Source organism: Thermobia domestica, chromosome 2, assembly GCF_964235325.1.
Source record: "Thermobia domestica chromosome 2, izTheDome1.hap1.1, whole genome shotgun sequence".
In the NCBI taxonomy this organism is placed as follows: Eukaryota; Metazoa; Arthropoda; class Insecta; order Zygentoma; family Lepismatidae; genus Thermobia; species Thermobia domestica.
This window is the reverse complement of record NC_137455.1, coordinates 56,468,649-56,492,430: the sequence shown is the minus strand read 5'-3', so window position 1 is coordinate 56,492,430 and position 23,782 is coordinate 56,468,649. Positions and strand designations below refer to the sequence as shown.

Sequence of the window (23,782 nt, the reverse complement as noted above, 5' to 3'; positions counted from 1 at the left end):
ACCTTTTCTGGAAGCTACGATGAGTGGTTGTCGTTCCATGACACGTTTCAGGCATTAATACATAACAATAGCACATTGCAGCCAGTCCAAAGATTTCATTATTTGCGTTCTCTACGTGGGGAGGCGCTTGAAGTAATACAAGCCTTGGAAATTTCTTCTGAGAACTATGACGTAGCATGGACTTTATTCAAAGAACGTTTTGAAAACAAAAAGTATATTGTTAACAAACACGTCAAAGCTTTATTTGAAATGCCAATGGTGGGACGTGAGTCGGCTGTTTCGCTTAAATCTCTTTGAGACAGCACAGTAAAACATTTGAGGGCTTTAAAATAATGTCTAGTGTATGTATAATAGTATGTTAGATAAGTATGTACACGACGCTACAATTGGGCATTAAGTCTGTTGCATCCTTATGAAATAAATAAATTTTACTTAGCCGTGGCCTGATCATTATTAAAATATCTGAATTAACATTATTTAAAAAAATCATTTACCAACATAATCTGAATTCCTTGAATTTTATTGATTTGTCGTCCCGGCGCCCCCTGGTTGAGGCACTCGGGGCGATTGCCCCACCTACGCGACGGCCCTGGTTCTATTTCAGTCTCACAAGAGAATAGCTAAAGTTCAGTGATAATATGGCCTCCATTTCCTACGTTTTCTTTTATGTGTTTCTTAGATTCTCAACAATACAAACCAATCCATTATGAACTGCACATCATATCACTGAACTTGACATCATAAACTATATGCACTTCAACATTTTACAGCATCTTAAAGTGACGTAATGGATTATCTAAATTCAAATGCTAAGTTTAAGTCCCCTGACATAGGGTAACTGTTATTATCAGAGTCAAAATAAAATGTAAGAGGGGAAACCGTTTCCAAATATAGTGTTTTCAGGGAACCGGTCAAAACCCCCACAGCCAAAACCCCCACACTCAAGAAATGTCAAAACCCCCACACAAACGGTCATAACCCCCACACAAATGGACAAATCTCCCAAACGCACGAACGGTCAAAACCCCCACAGCCAAAACCCCCACACTCAAGAAATGTCAAAACGCCCACACGATCGGTCATAACCCCCACACAAATGGACAAAACTCCCACACGCAGAAATTGTCAGAACTGCCACACAAATTGACAAAACCCCCACACTCATGTATTGCCCTTGTACTTTTTAATAACATTTTTTATTCCACTTAAACTGATGTTGCAACTATTCTTCTTGGGCGTCATAAAGACGTGAAATGACGATCATTTCAGAGTGTGGGGGATTTGTCCGATTTTGTGGAAGTTTTGTCCATTTATGTGGGGATTATGACCGTTGCTATGTGTGGCTGTTTTGTCCATTTGTGTGGGGGTTATGACCGATTGTGTGGGCGTTTTGACATTTCTTGAGTGTGGGGGTTTTGGCTGTGGGGGTTTTGACCGTTCGTGCGTTTGGGAGATTTGTCCATTTGTGTGGGGGTTATGACCGATCGTGTGGGCGTTTTGACATTTCTTGAGTGTGGGGGTTTTGGCTGTGGGGGTTTTGACCGTTCGTGCGTTTGGGAGATTTGTCCATTTGTGTGGGGGTTATGACCGTTTGTGTGGGGGTTTTGACATTTCTTGAGTGTGGGGGTTTTGGCTGTGGGGGTTTTGACCTAGACCCTGTTTTCAATCTAAAGTGAAGGATTTTTTTAAATCGGGCGAGTCATTTGGGCTGTACACTCAATGCACCCGAGTTAAATGAACATGCAAAGTTGTCATTTACCTGGAGCTAGAGAGGGAAGAGCGGGACGGTGGGTAGACGAATGTTGTAAGAGTATGATGAATGGGGGCATGTTTGAAATGGAGGCTAGCCATCGACACGTTAGCATAGCGGACAGTTAATTCATTCAATTAGGTTGTGGGTTCAGGTAAATGGCAACGTTTCATTTTCATTGAACATTGGGCATAGAAAGAGTTTACAGCCCAAACGGCTCGTCCGATTTTTTTTAGTCCTTCACTTTAGATTGAAAACATATTTGGAATGGTTTCCCCTATTCCATTTTGGTATAGCTCTGATAATAACAGAGCTACCCTATGTCAGGGGACCTTTGTGACATCTTATATATATAGTGCTACAGTTCTATATTGACATTTAAAAAAAATCAAAATTTTTAATGTCTACGAATTAAATCAGACTAAATTTTGACCATTAAAAATGATTTTATGTAATATATATTTTTTGACATTCCTTTATTGGTAGCTCTACTTCCAAGCATATGGAACGTTACGCTGTCTATTACTCCGCATTGAACTTCCGAGACATAATGATTGCTTCTGGAAGGATTGCACCAGAAGATATTGGTCTAAATTTCTCTCGAGAAAATAACGTAAGTAATGAATTTCTTTATATTGATATAGATAATTATTGTAAATGTTCGATGATTATAGTTTACTTTCCTCGTATATAAAATATCAAACTAGATAGTACGGGAGCACATGCCCCGTGGCAGATTTCGTGAAGATAAGACAAGAGGGTGACTTTTTTGTTTAGAGGAGCCTTCGATGAATAATTTCGATGGTGTCACTCGCTGGTGTGTGGCGTGTAGACATGATGACGTCATCAAAATGGCGGACAATTCTATTTACAGGAGTTACCTCCGTTGTTTATGGACCTATTTTCTTTTCTCATAGCTCATTTTAAAGGTAATTAAGTTCTCACTAATACGATATGTAACTATTTCCTCTAAAACTAAAGTATCGGAGTTATTTAATAAAATTATAGAATTACCGAACAATTATTTATTAAATATGTTATATTATGAGTTATAACAAAAGAAAATCACACAAAAATACCTGAGATATAATGCGTAATGTTTTTGTATGATAGATTCTCGGTCAATAGTAGTGACAGTTATAGTCAAAAAACTGTCCCTAAACATTATCGTCGTTATTTATCAGCCGACTCTTTTTCTACAGCCCGGAAAGGTTTCACATATGTATGGTACTGTTACGTACTATTGGCACATTTATAGATGCATCTGGCATTGCAGAAATCTTGGAAGTCCGGTATAATGGGAATACTGTGTAGCAGATCATCAGGGACAAACATAGACTAGCAGAAGCAGCACACCAGCGTACTGTGATCGTTTTATATGACTATTATCTGGAGGTGTTCTTGAAGAAGTATCCATGCTCAGAGATTGTCAAGAATGTTAAAGAGTTAAAGCAGCCACTGGGATAATAAGTTTATTAGATACTGTTCGAAGAAGCACGTTATATGAAGAAATTAAGAAATTCGACAGCATACAAGAACAAAACAACACAACATTTAAATTGATACAAGAGAGTACATGATCACGGTTGAATATTTGTTAGAATTAATATGATTAATAAGAATTGATGACTAGGAAGAACACCTTAGATGTGTAGAATCAATCATTGGTTACTTTTTTGACTTGGATTTGCATAACTATTCCGCTATGTTGACAGAAATACTTGCAGTGAAGTAATTCTGCCCGGAAATATGGGCAGAGTTTAAAAATTGAAATTGGATTGTAAGGAAAGTAACATTCCATTCTGTGCTCTTGCTGCTGATGAAGCACTTGAACAAGAAAATAGAGCTTTGAAAGTTACAGTTGATTTAGTAGTCATAACTCAAAACCCCAGAGCATTAGCACGTTATTTTCTAACAACACCCGAACTTAAACGAATTTCTGACGAGACTTTGCAATTACCTGGGTGTGTGGATCAAGCAGAACTGCACGAGCATTACAATAATATTCATGGAAGATATTGTCTTAAACTAATTTGCATATAGCTCAAAAATAGGAAATTCTTTTTCGTATGGCAGTTCTTATATAGTAAACATAGACTGTTTGCAAGTAAGACTGTTTTCTCAGAAAATATAAAAGCAGGTGACATTAACATTCGTTTCTTTCCGAATAAACTATACGAAGATTTAAAAAATCAAAGGTTGATATTTGCAACTTGTACCATAAATTTATAGGATCCAACTAAAAAGAATAAATTAAATTATGTTCTAATGCTAAGTGGAAAATAAAAGTAAAGGAAGACGACAGTATCAAAGAATTGAAGGTAGATAGATCACTATTTTCTCGAATACTTCTTATAAGCACATCACAGCGTGTCATGAAACGTTTTGAATGTACGAGTTATCAGCTGTCCCGAGATCCTTTTTAACTATGACGGTACAATGATTCTATATTCCAGGGAAAGTAAGCTGATTGAGATTTTGAGATCTATAACAACAAACAGTAGTCTTAAAACAAAATCAACTCCATTCGGAAACAAGTTCAGCTGAAAAAATATTTTTTTCAGTTGCAGTCGTAGATGGTATTTACCAGAACTTCAATCACTTGACGAAAGTAAAGTCAAAGGTATCAAAAACTGTGAAGATCTGGCAGAAGTATTCATGAAAAATATTGAAACGAAGTATTGGAGCTGCGATCAAGTTCATCTTGTTTTCGACACTTACCAAGAAAACTCCATAAAAAATACTACAAAGCAAAAAAGAAGGAATTCAACTATGCCTACTCAATACAAAATCACCGACAACACAAACATAGTAAATGTTACAATACAGAAAATACTTTAGCATGTTGGTACAAATGATGAACTAACACAATACTTGGCTCCGAAAAGACTTTATTGTGCAAAGGCGAAGAAGAAAAATTTTGTATTTTCATGGTGTTCAGAAGTTTCTTCTACGCATTGCTCATTGGACCATCTACGTAGCACTCAAGAAGAGTTAGATACGAAGATAGTTCTCCATTCTGTCTACAAAAAAAGAGGGGTGATTAAATTATTTATTTTTGCACAAGATACAGATATTTTAGTTCTTAGCATACGAAGATATATTGAACTTCCAGTGCTGTTATGTTTTGTGCCCAATTCAAAAGACATAATTTCGACTGGAAATATATTTCAGTGCTCTAGATGTATTAAAAGCTTCTGCACTTCCGACATTTCATTCGCTTTCCGGATGTGAAAGCACAGACATTTTGTCAGTAAAAGGGAAAATTTCATATTGGAAACTTTTCTGTTCTGCATCAGAAGATATGCTATTAGCTCTTTGTTCACTAGGCAATCAAGATTTTATTCCTGATGAAGTGATAATAGCCTTAGAAAATATAATCTGCCAATTCTACCAAACAAAATCAAATATTTGCAAGCTTCAATATTTGCGATGGAATATCTTCTCGAATAAACAGATAAGCTGGGAAAAGTGGCCACCAACAAAGAGTTTATTTATACCTGCCATGAAGAGAGTTAATTATTAATTTGTAGTTTGGAATCAAGACTGTAATTTTCAACCAACAACTCCATTGGAAATTTAACATGGATGGACTGCAGAAAATGACAAAATAATTCCAGATACATGTCAAGTGCCATGCGCTCCAGATTAAATTCTTCAATTGGTGAAATGTACTTGCTGAAGAAACAAATGCGGCACACCATGTAGATTCTCTTTACTGTAGATTGCTGTGCATTGAAATGTGTGAGTATGGAGCGAGTGCGGAATTTTGTGAAAACTTGTCGCATAATAATCTAATGAAACAAGAGCTTGATTCGGAAATTGATGATATTTGCAACTAGAGATAATGTGCAAGGCAGTAATCAATCACATTAATGTAACTACATTATGTTAATTATTTTTATCTATCATATTATCACGTAAAACCTATAGTTAAACTGGCGTTTTTTCTAAAGAAGTACTACCTTTCATTTTCCATTTGCACAATACATATATATAACTCGTGATGTTTGCTCCAGTAACTCATTTTACAAATAATATTGCAGCCCCGTTCCCTCGGTCCCAGTACCTTCATTTTTCAAAAAATGTAGTATGGAACGTTTCATAGGAAATTTATTTTACTTGCAAATAAGGCAGTAATAAAAAAGAGTCGTCTAATAAACAACAAAGATAATGTCTATTTGGCTATCACTGTTACTACCATTGAACGACATTCCACCATACAAACACTTGCACATCATACCTCAGGTATTTTTCTGAGATTTCCTTTTGTTATAACTCATAATATATTTAATAAATAATTACTCAGTAATTCGTTAAACTATCAAATAACTTCTATACCTTTAGTTTTAGAGGAAGTATTTACATATTGTATTACTGAAAACTTAATTTCCTTTAAAATGAGCTATGAGAAAAGGAAATAGATTCATAAACAACGGAGATAATTATTGTTTCTTGAATCGAATTGTCCAACATTTTGATGACGTCATCATGTCTACACACCATGCACCAGTGAGTGACACCATTCAAATTATACACCAAAAGGCTTCTCTAAATAAAATAAAAAATCATCCTCACATTTTATCTTCACGGAAACTGGCACGAAATGTCATATTTAGCAGTAAAATTGTATTCGTGACCGCCATTTTGATGACGTAATTTATATATTATATGTCATATCTTCGTTGTTTATAGACTGACTTTCTTCGTTATAGACTAAATCGGTCTATAATTATTAGGGTCTGTTTGTCACCTTTTTTATATACAGGTGCATTAATGATAATTTTGAGACAATCAGGAAATATTCCTTCACATAAAGTTCAATTTACAAGGTACGTTAAAGGATGGACAATAATAAAGTGTAAATATAAATGTCAATTATATGCTTCGGTATTACAGTATATATATCATAGAAATCTTCGGATTGGGAGTTTTTCATATTCAACACTATTTTTAATATTTCGTCCATACTAAGTTGCGTTCAGTTAAATACCACTAATACCGATTGTCTCATATTTAGCATACCTGGGTCATTATTACCATCGACATTATTACTTACATGTTTTACGTTATTTACAAAGAAATTGTTAAATTCGTCAGGCGTAATACCCATACGTTCGTTTACAGTTCCAATACTTATTTCATTTTTTATTACAGACCAAACAGCTTTACATTTATTTTTAGCACTAGATATGAAAACATAATTATTGTCAATTATGACATTAACATTTATGTCACTCATATCCACAACTTTATAACCCTCATATCTTTCGATCGAACTCGTAAGTTTTTCCCACTCCATCAGAAATACATTCAGATCTGAGTCAGGGATACGGTAAATTGAAATAACTATTAGCTTAATATTGTTGAACATGATACCAGTCAGTTCAATTACCCCTTCTATACAAAACATACTCGTGTCGAGTATTTTATATTCCACTACTGTACCTAGTATTAGATAGATCGCAATTCACCCACGAATCATTGCTTTCTGCAATAAATGGCAGCTAATTTATAATTAGTAGCTACATATATATATACTAGTTTCATCATTTACTAGCCAGTGTTCATTTATACAGAGTATATGACACGGAAAATCGTTTAAGAATATATCTAGTTCCGATAACATATTTCTTATGGATTGAATATTAATATGAAAAAAACAAAAGCTTTGAATTATTGTGTTCTGTACAGGTGCTTTTTACATTATTTGAAAAGTCGTGCAAATTACATTCAAGAGGTTGTACAACGGTAGAATGTTTAACCTGGCTCCATAGTAAGACTGACTCTGGCATGACAATGGAGACAAGTTCATCTACAAATTTCCCTGTTCATGCCAATCCATTACTATTTTACTCTTGCACATATATGATTGTACTTTACATGCAATATTCAATATTTCATTACTTACATACATCTTACCTAATGCGTTAAGATGGAATCCATGCATAGTAAGAAATCTTTTGCCAATCTTACTTACGTGCTAGATCAACTACACTGACATTTTTAAAATGTTTAGAAAGCTTGTAGATTTCTTCATTCACACGTTTCACGTCTTCATTAACACCTGACCACGTGGGTAAATCATAGCGATAAGGTACTGTGAAAATAAGAACATTAGTAAATAACAAAAGTAATAAGAACATTAATAGTATTAAGAACATTAGTAGTAATAAGAACATTAGTAGTTGTCTTCTTAGTGTTTGTAGGAATACATTGGCTTCATTGTTCGCAATATCATTCGTACCTGCTAGAAAGACTACAAGGCCCTTTACACCCATATCAGCACATTCGTAAGTAGTTTCAGTACTAGTAACATCCTTGAAGGTTACACCTGGTTTTATAGTTCGTTGACTTGTTGATATTCTTGGTGGTAAAGTCTAGAGGCTACACTTCTTTCTTGACTGTCGGCGTATTTGCGAATAAAACCCGTTGTTGATGATCGGCCCTTTACTTGCTTGTCTTGAATACGATTCTTCTTTGTACAAAGAAGACTAAAATTATCCGCTGGTTTGTTTTTGTTACTTAATGCTTCAGCTTCAAGGGCAAGAAATCGATTTTTTTAGTGGGATGGTTGACAACTGCATACTGTCATTACATTTATTCGACTTTCTCTTGTTCACCGGTATTGTAGTCCATTTATTACTATTAACGCCATTGGACATATTTGAATTTTGTTTAACAACAAACGTAGAGAATTTTCTGATGTCGCTTAAATCGAAATCTTAGGAATTTGCTTTCCGAAATAGAGCGTGCTCTACACAAGAGAAATCTCATAGGATCGTTCAGAACATAGGAAATAACATACGATCTCATGCCATATACGTTGAGATTTTGACTCTAGAAATTCTATAGTGTATAGCGGGCCCAAATACGTCTCCTTTTCTGTATTTTTTAGATCAAGTTTCCACTTTTATTTTACAGAGAAAGAGGATGATATTTCATTTGAAAAAAAATAAGATTTTTTTTCAGAATTAATGGACAATAGTTGTAAGAAATACTATAGTATTTGTGATTGTTAGAAATTGAATGCGGACTTTACTGCCTTTCAATTAAATAAGATCAAATAACAATAATTGAGTTCAATAGTATCCACAGTGTATTTTGTGTGTATGTGTTTTATTTTAAACGGATTTGTCATTAGCCTTCAAAATTAGCTTTCGAGGAAGATTAGTTCCATGCTTCAGAATTCTGCAGTAATTCCACAACAATTTTTATAGAAGAAGTTGGTGAGTACTTCAAGTTATATGCCCTTAGCCAAACTCCCTCTGCAAAAATTGCTGCGTGAGTACCTTAGGATTCTGAAACATGTAATTTTGGATAGTGCACATATTAGTTCCTGAGTGAAGTCTTGACCCGACTACGGTAGGTCCTATAGTTTCGGAGCTATGAACCTTTAAAATTCAATTTTTCATGTGTTCGGCAGCCTATAACTCCGAAAGAAAACATTTGTGCGCCCAGGTTGGTCTATACTTTTTGTCTTATCTTGGTGTCAGGAATCACTTCCCAAACGTTGTCGGTGTTGTTCTGAAACACCCCACCTATAGCTCATAGTAAAAATTTAAAAGATGGCAGGAACAAGAAACTCTTAAAAGTGCCCCCTAGGTATATAATATCGCCCGTCTCACATTCATATCTGTGTGTGTGTGTGTGTGTGTTTGTGTGTGTATTTGTTTGTTAGTGTGTGTGTGTTAAATGAAATCTTTGAGTTTTACGTCTCACGATTATGCCGGGTAGGCTAAAGGAGATGGTGATGCGAAATGAATGAAATGGTGGAATGAATAAAGTGGGAGAACCCCGAGGAAACCCACGCACACGATGTTTGTCCACGACAAAGTTCCCTTGGCGCAAAATGTGACCGAATCAGGGACTCCATGCACCAAAGGTAAACACTCTACCGCCACCGCGGCCCCTGTGAGAGAGAGAGAGAGAGAGAGTGGGAAGAAAAGGAAATTCGTAGGATTCGAAAAAAATGAATGTTTTCCTTGCCATTATCGTACCTTGAAAAAATGTAATCTAGGTGCTATTACACATCATCGGAACCACAGATAGACATCGATCTGGGCTTCGTTTATATTCGTCCATATTACCCACAATTTTTTTTAACTGTTGCGAGAGTTTATTATTCTGCTTTCCTGTAAACTTTACTTTCATAAAGATGTGTCCTTTATGAAATCTTCAACTCATATACAGTGGTCCAAAAGTAGGTATACAGTCCCATAATGATCAGCCTATAACATTTTATATAATTTACTTATTGTTGCCCATACAAGTTTGAATTAGTTTAGTTTATTATTTGTTTTTAATTTCTTTTCACTCATTTCTTGAACTCGGAATAGACTGGAGCAAATATCTCATCTTAGTAAATTAAAACGTCATACTTGATCAATACAGGGCTGCATACGTACTTTTGGGCCACTCTGTATAAGATGAATCTACAGAATGTTTCAAAACAACACCGACAACGTTTGGGAGGTGATTCCTGACACAAGCTAAGATAAAAAAAAAGCATAGACCGACCTGAGTGCAGAAATCCGTTATTTCGGAGTTATAGGCTGCCGAAAACATGAAAAACTGAACTTCAAAAGTCCATAGCTCCAATACTATGGAACCTACCGTAGTCAGGTCAAGACTTCACTTAGGAACTAGTATGTGATCTATCCAAATATCAATGTTTCAGAATCCTGTGGTACTTCCGCAAAAATTTTTGTAGTTAGTGAGTACTTCAAATTATATGCCCTTAGCCAAACTACCTCCATAAAAGTTGTTGCGCGAGTACAGCAGGATTCTGGAATATAAAGTTTTGGATAGCGCATATATTAGCTCCTAAGTGAAGTCTTGACCCGACTACGGTAGATCCCATAGTTTTGAAGCTGTGGAACTTTTAAAGTTCATTTTTTCATGTTTTCGGTAGCCTATAACTTCGAAATGGTGGATTTCTGCACCCAGGTTGGCCTATAATTTTTGTCCTATGTTGCTGTTGGAATTGGACGATTCATATATGTGTTTAATCCACTTATTTATTTATCAGGACTGTCATCTAGGACTTGAATTCTCTGGGAGAGATCCCCGAGGAAAACGAGTTATGGGAATGCTGTTTTTCCGTGGATTAGCTACGGAAGTTGATGCAGAAAAGGATTTTATTTTCAATGTTCCTGACCACTGGAGTTTGGAAGATGCAGCAACAGTCTCAGCAGTATATTTAACTGTAAGTATGTTTGAAATATATATAAGTATATTGCTCTAACTTGAGAAATTTTTCCATAGAAATTAGCTCAACACTTTGTTTCTTGGGTTTAAGAAACTTCTTAGTTTAAGGTTAGTGTAAAGGGACAAGTTTTGCCGATAGATGTCACTACAGTCTTCGTATCTCTCCCATGTATTTTTTACCTTTCACGAAAATTTACAATATCTTTTATAAATTTCAATCTAGAGACTTCAAATTTTTAGAGAAGGAACTTCATAACCTATTAAAGGGAACAATCCGTGCCGATTTTTTATTTAGAATTTTCTTCATTGTTGAAACAATTCCATTGTTAAAGGTTTGGATATTCATTTCAACAATCAAGCCATTTCAACAATGAAGAAAATTTTAAATAAAAAAAATCGGCACGGACTATTGCCTTTGACAGATTTTGAAGTTCCTTTTCTAAAAATTTGAAGTCTGTAGGTTGAAATTTGTAAGAGAAATCATGAATTTTCGTGAAAGATAAAAAAAAAAAATACATGGGAGAGATACGAAGACAGTAGTGCCATCTATCGGCAAAACTTGTCCCTTTAAACCAACCTTAACGTCCCACTTTTATGCCCTTTAGGTTAAGGAAGACGGACCTTGAAGGCACGTAAATTATCATGGAAGAATTGATGGGATGAAAATGTAGGAGGAAATGGGAGTAACCCGAGAAAATCCAAGGACACGATGTTGTCTACCAGAAATTTACTTGGCTTGGGATTGAACCAGGGATCCTAGACATCAGAGGCAAGCGCTCTACCATTGAGTCTCTGTGCCCTCCATATCTTCTTGTTACCTGATCATTTATTTTCATTTATTTTAATTTCATTATATTTTGTCTTTGTGCAATCGATACTCTTTATTAGGCGGTACAACATGTTTTCTTAATTCCTTCACTACTTTTTCCAAAGTTTGAAATAAACTATCATCATGCTTTTATCTTTTTTCTATTTTCTTACATGTTGTTTCATTTTATGCTAAAGAACTAATTATCTGATTCTATACTACAGGGTGCAAAATTTCAAAGTCAGACACGCTTGCCAATCCAAAAATGATGGTCGCCAGTCCCTCTGACGTACAAATTATGAGATATCCTTCTCCCCCGCCCCCAAGGTCTTTGGTTTGACAAAGAAAAAGATACATCAGGGGATAAAATTTGAAAATCAGACAATTAGATTCAGGGTAACCAATTTTGAATTGGACGATTCATATGCATGTTAAAAAATATCTTACCTTACTTGTTAAGAATTCACCTTTGTATAACGCTAAGTACCAGTTGTCGACTGCAGTTTTCGGATCAAAGTCCTTAAGTGAAAGGCCATCGATGGGAATTATCAGCAAATCATCCAATGTGTCAGCCTTCAGTGAATTCCTGTAGGTAGTCTTAACTTTGATGGGACTGCTGAAGCATCTCTTAAATGAGGCAGTACTCACAGGTAAAACTGCACAAAATGTGACAATTGGAAGCAAATTTGGGAATCGCGTAATGAAGTTTTCGCTGTAAACCTTTTTCAGTGTCTGATTCAACGTCCGTTGTGAAGACTTCACATTCCGTGTTTTCTCTCACTTAGTGACAGTTATTTTCATGCGAAAGAAACTGCGCAGCCCTGTGAGTTTAGGCAGAAACCATTCCTACTGAGCATTGGTCGCCAGCTCTAAATTTCTAGTCGCCAATGGCGACCTGGCGACCGGAAATTTTGACTATACTATAAATAAATACTGAATGATAAATTAGATAACTTTTGAGACTGTTTATGTATATATATATATATATATATATATATATATATATATATATATATATATATATATATATATATATATATATATATATATATACATAATGAATGTTTAAATCAATTATGACCAAAATGCGTTAATCACTGCTTTGCAATTGAAGGATTCATTATAGATCCGTGCCCGTTAAGTCTCGAACTTCTGATCTCTGTGTGGGTTAAGAAAGACAATTAAACGATATCTATAATCGATTTTTTGAGTAACAACTTCATGAGATTGCTGTTCCACTTGATAATCAGGGAATATCGGAAGAAAAGCAATATGACTTAGGAATATCGAAGAAATATGACTTAGAATAAAGTTGAATCTGGAAAAAATCCAACTATGAATTAACGTGTTATTTCCTCCCTTGTTTCATTAATTCACCACTTTCATTTTGCTCGTTTCAAATTATATTCTGATTATTTTATATTGTTTCTTGTAATGATCTATCATATCCATCATTCATTATAACAATACCTGTCATCAATTTTTGAGGAACAACTTCATGAGATTGCTGTTCCGCTTGATGATCAGGGAATATCGGAAGAAAAGCAATAAGACTTAGGAATATCGAAGAAATATGAATTAAGATAAAGTTGAATTTGGAAAAAATCCAACTATGAATTAACGTGTTATTTCCTCTCTTTTTTTCCTTAGTTCAGTAGTTCATTTCGCTCGTTCAGATTATATCCTAATTATTTCATACTGTTTCTTGTAATTATAAATCATATCACAAAAAATATGCTCGATATTCAGCAAATAAATATTTAACCTATCTCCACTGTATAGTATGATTACATCATACCATGAGTTCACATGCATCGGTCTTAATGTATGGCTTCATTTAACTTCAAATATATATTCTACTTTATTCTCTAGGTTTACTATGGACTTATAATCCGAGGCCAAATGCAACCAGGAGAATCCATTTTAATTCATTCCGGTAGTGGTGGTGTTGGCCAGGCAGCTATTTCTGTTGCTCTTCATATGGGCTGCACGGTATATACAACAGTTGGTACTCCAGAGAAGAGAGAATTTCTAAAGAAAAGATTTCCACAAGTAAGTAGTACATTTATCTTTTTTAAAAAATGAACAAGCAAGATATGAAACATTCAATTTACAACTTGCTTAATTCCAACAATTGCTTGGTTTTATTGTCTTAATTTACTGTTAGATTATGTTCCATTATTATTATTATTATTAGCAATTATTGTTCCATTCCTCTTTTAAGCCTACTGTTAGATTTATTTCCATTTCTTAAGTTTTTAGTTTTACTCATTAATGATAATGTTAGAATTTATATTGCAGAATGCATGTAACTGAAAATGATATCGCTTAATATAGACACATCTTATTCGATACTCCTAATTTAGCGAAACTTAAGTTAGTATGATAGAAATGACTTCAGTGATGCTTCTAAGCTTATGAACCTTTGTTTTCAGATAGTCCAAGCTTTGAACTTTTTCGGAGTATACGATTCTTTAAGGTCCCCGAAAGCAAAAATCCTTGGATGCAATCCAATGCTCAAATCATTCTACTATACTAACAAACTCTCATGTAACTATGAACGGCAAATGAAGTTTGTAAGCATGCAAAGTAGTGGACTATACTAACAAACTCTCATGTAACTATGAACGGCAAATGAAGTTTGTAAGCATGAAAAGTAGTGGACTATACTAACAAACTCTCATGTAACTATGAACGGCAAATGAAGTTTGTAAGCATGCAAAGTAGTGGACTATACTAACAAACTCTCATGTAACTATGAACGGCAAATGAAGTTTGTAAGCATGAAAAGTAGTGGACTATACTAACAAACTCTCATGTAACTATGAACGGCAAATGAAGTTTGTAAGCATGCAAAGTAGTGGACTATACTAACAAACTCTCATGTAACTATGAACGGCAAATGAAGTTTGTAATCCTGCAAAGTAGTGGACTATACTAACAAACTCTCATGTAACTATGAACGGCAAATGAAGTTTGTAAGCATGCAAAGTAGTGGACTATACTAACAAACTCTCATGTAACTATGAACGGCAAATAAAGTTTGTAATCCTGCAAAGTAGTGGACTGTACTAACAAATTCTCATGTAACTATGAACGGCAAATGAAGTTTGTAATCCTGCAAAGTAGTGGACTATACTAACAAACTCTCATGTAACTATGAACGGCAAATGAAGTTTGTAAGCATGCAAAGTAGTGGACTATACTAACAAACTCTCATGTAACGGCAAATGAAGTTTGTAATCCTGCAAAGTAGCGGACTGTACTAACAAATTCTCATGTAACTATGAACGGCAAATGAAGTATGTAATCTGCAAAGTACTGGATATACTAACAAACTCTCGTGTAACTATGAACGGCAAATGAAGTTTGTAATCCTGCAAAGTAGTGGACTGTACTAACAAATTCTCATGTAACTATGAACAGCAAATGAAGTATGTAATCTGCAAAGTAGTGGACTATACTAGCAAACTCTCGTATAACTATGAACGGCAAATAAAGTTTGTAATCCTGCAAAGTAGTGGGCTGTACTAACAAATTCTCATGTAACTATGAACGGCAAATGTGTGTAATCTGCAAAGTACTGGACTATACTAACAAACTCTCATGTATCTATAAAGTATGTAATTATGCAAAGTTATGGACCGTACTAACAAACTCTCATTTAATTATGAACAGCAAATGGAGTATGTAATCATGCAAAGTAGTGGACTGTACTAACAAATTCTCATGTAACTATGAACGGCAAATGAAGTATGTAATCTGCAAAGTACTGGACTATACTAACAAACTCGTATAACTATGAACGAGAAATGAAGTTTGTAATCCTGCAAAGTAGTGGACTGTACTAACAAATTCTCATGTAACTATGAACGGCAAATGAAGTATGTAATCTGCAAAGTAGTGGCCATTTTGAACACATTGAAATTGGTACTATTTGGATGTGTAACGTGACTTTTGTCTCATCTTACAATATGTGTATACACTATGCAATCTGGGAGCCTACAAGAAATACAATATAAAATTTAAAGGATGCATTCAAGTTGCGAAATGCAATAAATTATTGGAATAACTTTAAAAATGTAACTTTAGGTACACTCTGGACCTCCCAGGACACATGTAAATATAATGAGAAATGTTTACTGAAAAGACAGTTTTGCTTTCATGTATGCTTAAACTAGCTGCTTGAAAAATATTGATAAAATTCTTCCATCACCAGATGAGAACAGGAACAAATTTTGTTCATACATGTACCAACAACACTAAACTTAGGTTAGGCTATAGTTATTTCATTTATTTCTTTATTATTTGTTTCATTAAAAGTACATTGTCTGAATCAAGAAATTGTTAATTTCTTTGCTTGAGATTTTTATTCTGCAATCAATCATGAATTCTTGGGTTAATCAAATTCATATATTGGCATGTATTAATACTGAGGAATTGGTGTCTTGTCTTTAACTTAAAGTGGAAAAAGAGGTCCATGTTTAACCTGTCGTGCAACATCTTCAAATTCGAAACTTAACTAGCTCAGAATTTTGTCCAATTTTGTCCGTTTCTGTCCACCCAACAAAAAAGGTTTGTACCATTCAAATAAACGAGGGAGTACCATTTCAAAATTTGGCCACTTGCAGTCCAAATTTAATTAGTTCAGAATTTTGTCCAATTTTTGTTCATTTTTGTCCACCCAAGAAAAGATTTGAACCATTCGAATAAACGACCGAGGCTACTTCAAAATTTGGCCACTTCGTTCACACATCTTCAAATTCGAATTTTTACTAGTTTGATGGTACAAAAATCTACAAAAATGGGGGAAATTCTAAGCTAGTTAGAATTCGAATTTAAAGATGTCACATTAATGGTGATCGAAGTAGACAACATTGCTTGCATGGACAAAAATGGACAAAAATTGGACAAACATCTAAGCTAAATAAAATTCAAATTTGAAGATGTCGCACTACAACTAAATGCACCCAGAAAAATATCCAGTATATTTATATTATCATAATTTAGTTTCAACCCGATAACAATGTTTGGATGTAAGTCAAGAAGGTAATAATTTAATAATTTCCTTAGAATTCCTTCCAGAGTTTTCCCTCAAGCAAATTTGAGTTCAGTATGTATGACTTTACTTTACAAGCTGATCTCTTTTATTCATGAAATACAAACCACATCAGAGCTTGAACTTGTTCTTGAATTCAAATATTGTACTGATTGTTAGGTTAATGATGCTGCATATTCATAGGAACTATTTGTAACACTATAGCAGTGGTTCTCAACCTAAGTCCTATTACGACCCCCATTTTATTCCATTGTCTTGTCAGCGACCCCATTGTAATTTTTGGTTTTTAATAAGCTTGTTTGGGATTCTTAATATGCCTATTGCGGAGATCACGATATCCGTCTATTTCTATAATAGTAGAATCCATTATATAAATAGTTCTTTTATATTGTACCTCTTTCATTTAAATTGATTTTTAAACAACTCTCCATCTATTAAAATGTTTAGTAGACTTATCTTTTGTTGTTCTTAACAGGATGTATAAAAATAAAAATATACCTGTCAGAACAAAATTTAAAATAATATTTGGAAATAACTTTCGGTACTCGATTGTAATTATATTTGTCTCTTCCGTTTATCTTCGCGACCCCCATGAAACCCTATCGCGACCCTCCTAGGTGTCGCGACTCCGAGGTTGAGAAACCCTGCACTAGAGATTGCTGCTGATCTTTGTATATAACTTATTGAATTTAAGGCATTAACTCTAGCAAAAGTAAACTTTTTTTTTACTTTTCTTTCTTTACGTAACAGCTAAAAGATAGTCATATCTTTAATTCTCGAGACACAACTTTTGAAAGAGATGTGAAAGAAGCCACGAATCACAGAGGTGTTGATCTAGTTCTCAATTCTTTAGCTATGGAAAAACTGCATGCCTCTGTGAGATGCTTAGCAAAACATGGAAGATTCATAGAAATTGGTAAATTTGATATGACAAATGACAACTCTTTAGGTAAGTGTAATGTTTTACTTTAAAATATTTTCTAAGTAAAGGTTTGAAATCTATTGTGTTCTAAAATACGGATCCGTTTTATTGAAAAATAAATAAAAAGATGTAATGGGTATGCTACAAACATCAAGCATTAAATTTAATAATTCATGAATTTAATTTTACATTTTTTCATACTGTTTTGGTATAATGTTATTTTGTCACATAGTTGAAATTGCTCCTCACTTTAGATTGTATTACTAAGCTGTTAGTTGAGTTGATTTTGAGCTTAACGTCCCTTTCAGCAGCGAGGCTATACGAGACGGGACCTACTGATTAACGTGGAATCTGAACCACATGATCTCCCGCCGGAAATCGAGCCGGACTCTCCCACGCCAAAGGTGCATATGCTAACCGCTTAGCCACAAAGGAGCATACTAAGCTTAGTAAACAGAACATATCAATAGCGAATACCCGTACTTTAATTTAGACAAGTGACTCTTTTTCATTGACAATACGATAGCTTTCCAAGTTAATGGGATCCAAAGGTGAAAAAGGAATAATGAGGCTCAGATGGAACCATTCTTGGGACGCTGAATAAATAAATAAATAAAAAGCTATTTCGCGCTATCTCCTACCGTTTTTACCCTTATATCCACAGAGAAACAGACGAACAGATAGAATCGCTCTATACAAAAAGACTTTTCATACTTCTGCTACAGTCATTTTTAGGAGTCAGAAACAAGTTACCACAAGTATTTTCATGTTTACTCTTACTTATTCTAAGATGTAAGGTATTTCCTTGTGTACCTGGATACAATAGAGGTAACAAATTTTGAGACTGCATTGACTAAATTCTATTTACATTTTCTGTTGTTTTGTGTGTGTGTTTGTGAATATTTTGAAGATTATTTAATTTGTGACTGATACATAGGATTTCAGAGTTTTATTAAAACTCGAAAGATTCTGTAACTTTTGTGGAATATTGTCCTCATTGCAAGCGAGTGCTACTCTTCAATAACCACACTAAAAAGAAATAAGATAATTATTGAAATTAGTCCTAAATAACACAGCGTGTAAGTTGGTAACAATACAAAAGTTTTCGGCCTATCTTGTAGCCTAAGTTGAATAATAGAAGTTCTTTTAACTTTTTTCTGTTTTGTCGTTTTTTTTTTTTATTTTACTTGTTACATTTTACTATTTTGCAATTTCTCAAAAGTATTTTCTTGTTATAAACTTTTGGTCTCGACATCTGTTTTAATTTCTTTTATTGCCATTTTGTTTGTGTCTATTTTCTGCTAATCTTATCTTATTCTTGATATATATATACATACATACATATATATATATATATATATATATATATATATATATATATATATATATATATATATATATATATATATATATATGTATATATATTTGTGGATAATTCTTTTCTTTTGACAATGATATCTCGGAAACCACAAGCTCTCGAAAAATGCCGTTTCCACTGATCGATTGCAAATTTTGTGTAGATTGTTCAGCTCTAATTGAATATTTTTGTTTAAAGGGCCATTATTTCGCTATTACATTTTTAGGAGTACACTGGAAACGTTGAAATTAAAAAAAAAAATAAAACATCATATCCTACGAATTATACATGCCATCACAAGACATTTGTATATAGGGTTAGTATATATCTCAGGCGTTTGTTTCATGGTCAAGTGATAATGAGAAACGGAGGACAACTATTTCTCCAATCTAAGATGAATCTTCATTGTTTGGAGTGTTTCGCTCAATCAACACCATATATCACAACTGGCATAATTAATTGTGTGTAATGTATTCGCTTATTACATACTGCATACAAGAAGAAAGAAAACACTAATTATACATGAATTAGAAACTCCGACCGCAAGTAGGCTCAAATCTTGCAAACGGTGAGATTTTTTAAAAAAATAAAAAATATCTCCCCTTTATGATGCCCCTTCCCAATTTTTATCAAGACGTCCTTCACTTGTGTATATAAAGGCAAATGTACCAAATTTCACAAAATTAAATCCCCACGTTAAGCGGGTTTGCATATCCAGGCTCCTAACTATGAAAACATTTACGCTCAGTCCAACCTCAATCATTTCACGAATTCAACCTGTTTTACGTATGTTATTAGGACATAATATCGATTGTGATTTATTCTAAAAACACTTTTATACATTGCAAGAGCTGTAACGTCCAAATATTTACTGAGAACTCATAGTCGTATCGGAATAAACAAAAGCGAGTATGGAACAGTAAACTGCTTTCACAAAAGGCAAAAGAAGATGTCCAAAGGCATACAGAACGGTCGAGTGGTTTGGGTCGATACACTATCAATCACATGATTGTGTGTTCAAACCCGGGAGCAAGTTGTTTCTTTTTTAAGTGTCTTCCTATTTTCATCCGGAGGCTGAAAATATTTCTTTGAGTAACTCATTGAAAACTTCTTTTGTTTCAAATTCGATTAGAACGGAACATTATATGAGTTGCAAATCTTAAATCCATAGCTTAAAAAAAAAAAAAAAAAAAGAAGTATACTCACTACTCCATTATCCTCCGATTTGTTACGGAAAACTATTTATAAACAGTGGTGACTTCAGAAAATTATCCTCGGGGGGAATTTCAATATGCGGGTGGAGGGCAAATATTGGTAGTTCCACATTGAACACGATCGAATATATGGTCCTGAAGGCGGAAATTTCTTAGCTCGAGAGGGGTCTCAAATTCTCCCTCAGATCACATCCTGAAAGCATCATTGCTTAAAAGCTTTTCGTAACAAATATAATATTACACTTGTTTCTCGTTCTACATTTAGAATTGGTAAAATCATAACTTATAGAGGATTATAATAAAAGCATAAAAATTACAATACCAATCATGTATAAATTATCCTGTAAGTTACCAACTTTGGGTCAGATTAAAACTCAAAAATATTTGTTTTCGGATTGCACTTAGAAGTAAGTCCTCTCTATATAATCCTGATTGCAAAGCCATGTATAACTCTAATTAATTAATCAATATTTATACAAATATTTTTTTTATTTTACTATTTTTACTATTCAATATTAGATATACTTCATTTCCAAAATCAAAATCTCAAAAATGTATATTGTACGAGTGCAGATTCGCAAATAAATGATTATTTATCATATATATTGGTCCCTATTCGAAATTCTATTTAATCGAATCCGACAAGAACACAGACAGAAACATCGAGAACAGGTGAAAAAAAAGAGAGAAAAATGTGACTCGAACTTAGTTCGAATGGTGCTTTATAAGCCGAACGCCTTAGACCACTCGGCTATGGTAACAACTAGTGATTGTAGCAAAGGCTTCGAGTAGTAGTGCTTATTATAGAATAACATTTTCTATTGCCTAAAATTTAAATCTAATTTACTTTGATATAATATATCTATTAATTTGTTTCATGAACATGTTTTCGTTACTTTGATGAATGATGTATGTTGTTGATATAGATTCAATTACACGTTCTTTCGTAAACGTTATATAAAGTATCAGGGTTATTTATGATCTTTTATGGAAATTGACTGGCGCATGCGCAGTACACAGACAGTTCAATTGGAAGGCGAGGAAGGAAACGCTAACACACTGTTAGAATGTTTTCCTCGCAAGCAGTAGTTCCCAACCGAGGGACGGCGGGACGCACTTCGTCCTCCTGGGGTGGCGTGAAGGGTTTACGAAGTCCCTTCGTTGTGTTATATTTCTTGAATGATTATGCACAATATCCAGTCACATCTTCTACACATTTGGATATTCGTAGTATAAATCGTAGTATAAATAAACCGTCCTCCATACACAGTGATTGCTGCTTTTCCAAGATTATAAACTGAAACACTTTTTATTTCAATAGAATATAAAAGTTTCAATGGGAGGGGTTACAACCCCCTCAACCCCCTGGGTCTTTGATATGTCACCGCCTAAACTGTAACTTTCAAGTTAGAATCAAAAAATGTAGACATGTGACCTACTGAATATATTTTTAGTTCATTATACATTTTCATAAATAAAATATCCACAATTACAATGACAGTAAATGCTAAGTAATTATTGTAAATCTTTGTACTTTCATTTTCCCTCTTTCTTCTCAACTGACAAGGGACATCACCCAATTGTCCGGCTCCGATTTCAATGAAATTTTTTGTGCTGATAGAGGACATGTATGTATTATTTGTTATGACAGAAATTTTTGCCATCGTGCATGTTTTCTATTTTTCTATAATTTTTAAGAGTTGTGATGTGGTTATTAGAGATTACTGCAGAACTCCCTTACTACCCTTGTAAACGGAGTGTTAATGAAAAAAACAACCATGTAGATACAGATAAGACCTAGGAGAAAGTCGTATTGTAGGTATGACCTTGAAGGCAGCCATCTTGAAATCCGCCATTTTGAATTAAAGTGAAGTTTTGAAAAATGAAAACCATAGCATGTAACATATCATTTTAATAGTAAATTTTCCCAAAACGCCAATAGAATGCTTATTTTGGTTCTATAGCTAACAAGTATGAATTTAGGACTCTTACTAATGAGCACCAAACGTCCATTACTCGATCTTTCAAATTTGCAACTCTCCTAATTTTCACTGCATGTTTTAAGATTCCAACTGGCACTTTGCAATTGTTGCCATGGCTCATGTTTTCTAAATTTATTACATCTTTTAAAAGTTGCGATTTGTCAGTTCATGAATAGTGTTGGGATAAGCATTCAGCAATCTTTCTGAATTTTGAAGACTTGCAATGTAATTATTTATTTTAAACCAGAATACACGAGGAACCTATGGACCTATGTGACGTAAAGAAATACAACTGAAATTAAAACAAATTGGTGTTATACGAACATAAAATTATCAGGAAATGTAGCGGACATGTTGTGCAAACGACACACAATAAAATACTTTAATAAATACAACTTTAAAGGAACAGCAGCAATGATAGAAAACATCAAAGAGGCATAATATGACTGTTATAACCATTTATTATCATCAATACGCGGGTTAGAAGCGGAGGTAAGGGACTTACGCACATAGTAAGTATAAACAATTAATATGCCTGTAACTTTTTCCTAAATGGACACATCTTAAAACTTACTTCCCCATTGTCTTCCTGATTAAATTCTAGCCCGAAATTATGTATCATATTACCCTATTCCCATTTAAAAAACTTAACCTTAATTCAAAATGGCGGATTTCAAGATGGCTGCCGTCAAGGTCATACCTACCATACGACTTCCCCCTAGGCCTTATCTGTATCTACATGGTTGTTTTTTCATTAAAACTCCGTTTACAAGGGTAGTAAGGGAGTTCTGCAGTAATCTCTAATAACCACATCACAACTCTTAAAAAATATAGAAAAATAGAAAACATGCACGATGGCAAAAATTTCTGTCATAACAAATAATACATACATGTCCTCTATCAGCACAAAAAAAAATCATTGAAATCGCAGCCGGACAATTGGGTGATGTCCCTTGTGAGCTTGAAAAATGTAAAAATGGGAGATTAAGAATTTCAAATATTACGTATATTTTAGCGTATTACGAAATTATATTTAATAGAATCCGGCAGTATCACAAACAGAAACGTGAAGAAGAGGTAAAACCAAATTGTACTGTGGTGGGATTCGAACTATTCTTGAATGGTGCCTCAGAATCTCTAGCCGAATGCCTTAGTCTACTCGGCTAATGTGACAAGTTGAAAATTTAGTAAGCGTATTTCATGTTCAATCTTTTGTTACAGTATGAAATTTATTTTGTATTCTCTGAAGTTTAAGCCTATTTTGGTCTGTTGAAATTGTTTTATGTTTACGGTATTCTTTACTTTGACGAATGATGTTGTTAATATAAGTTCTATTACGTATTCGTTCATAAATATTACAACAATTGTCAGGATTATTTATGATCTTTCATGAAAATTGACTGGTGCATGCGCAGTAGAAACAGAAGATGCACTTTACCGTCATTTGTCATACACGCCAGAACGCAAATTTCTAACAGGT

At 34.1% G+C, this 23,782-nt stretch overlaps 1 protein-coding gene across 1 annotated transcript in view; it reads left to right on the top strand.

Annotated features, from left to right (window-relative positions):
- LOC145679015 (fatty acid synthase-like) overlaps positions 1-23,782 on the top strand; it is a 175,776-nt gene that overhangs the window by 111,253 nt on the left and 40,741 nt on the right. Inside the window, exons 25-28 of the mRNA XM_081749615.1 lie at positions 2,237-2,363; positions 10,782-10,958; positions 13,641-13,820; positions 17,578-17,776. Of these exons, the coding sequence (XP_081605741.1) occupies positions 2,237-2,363; positions 10,782-10,958; positions 13,641-13,820; positions 17,578-17,776 (683 nt within the window). The remainder of the gene's footprint in view (positions 1-2,236; positions 2,364-10,781; positions 10,959-13,640; positions 13,821-17,577; positions 17,777-23,782) is intronic.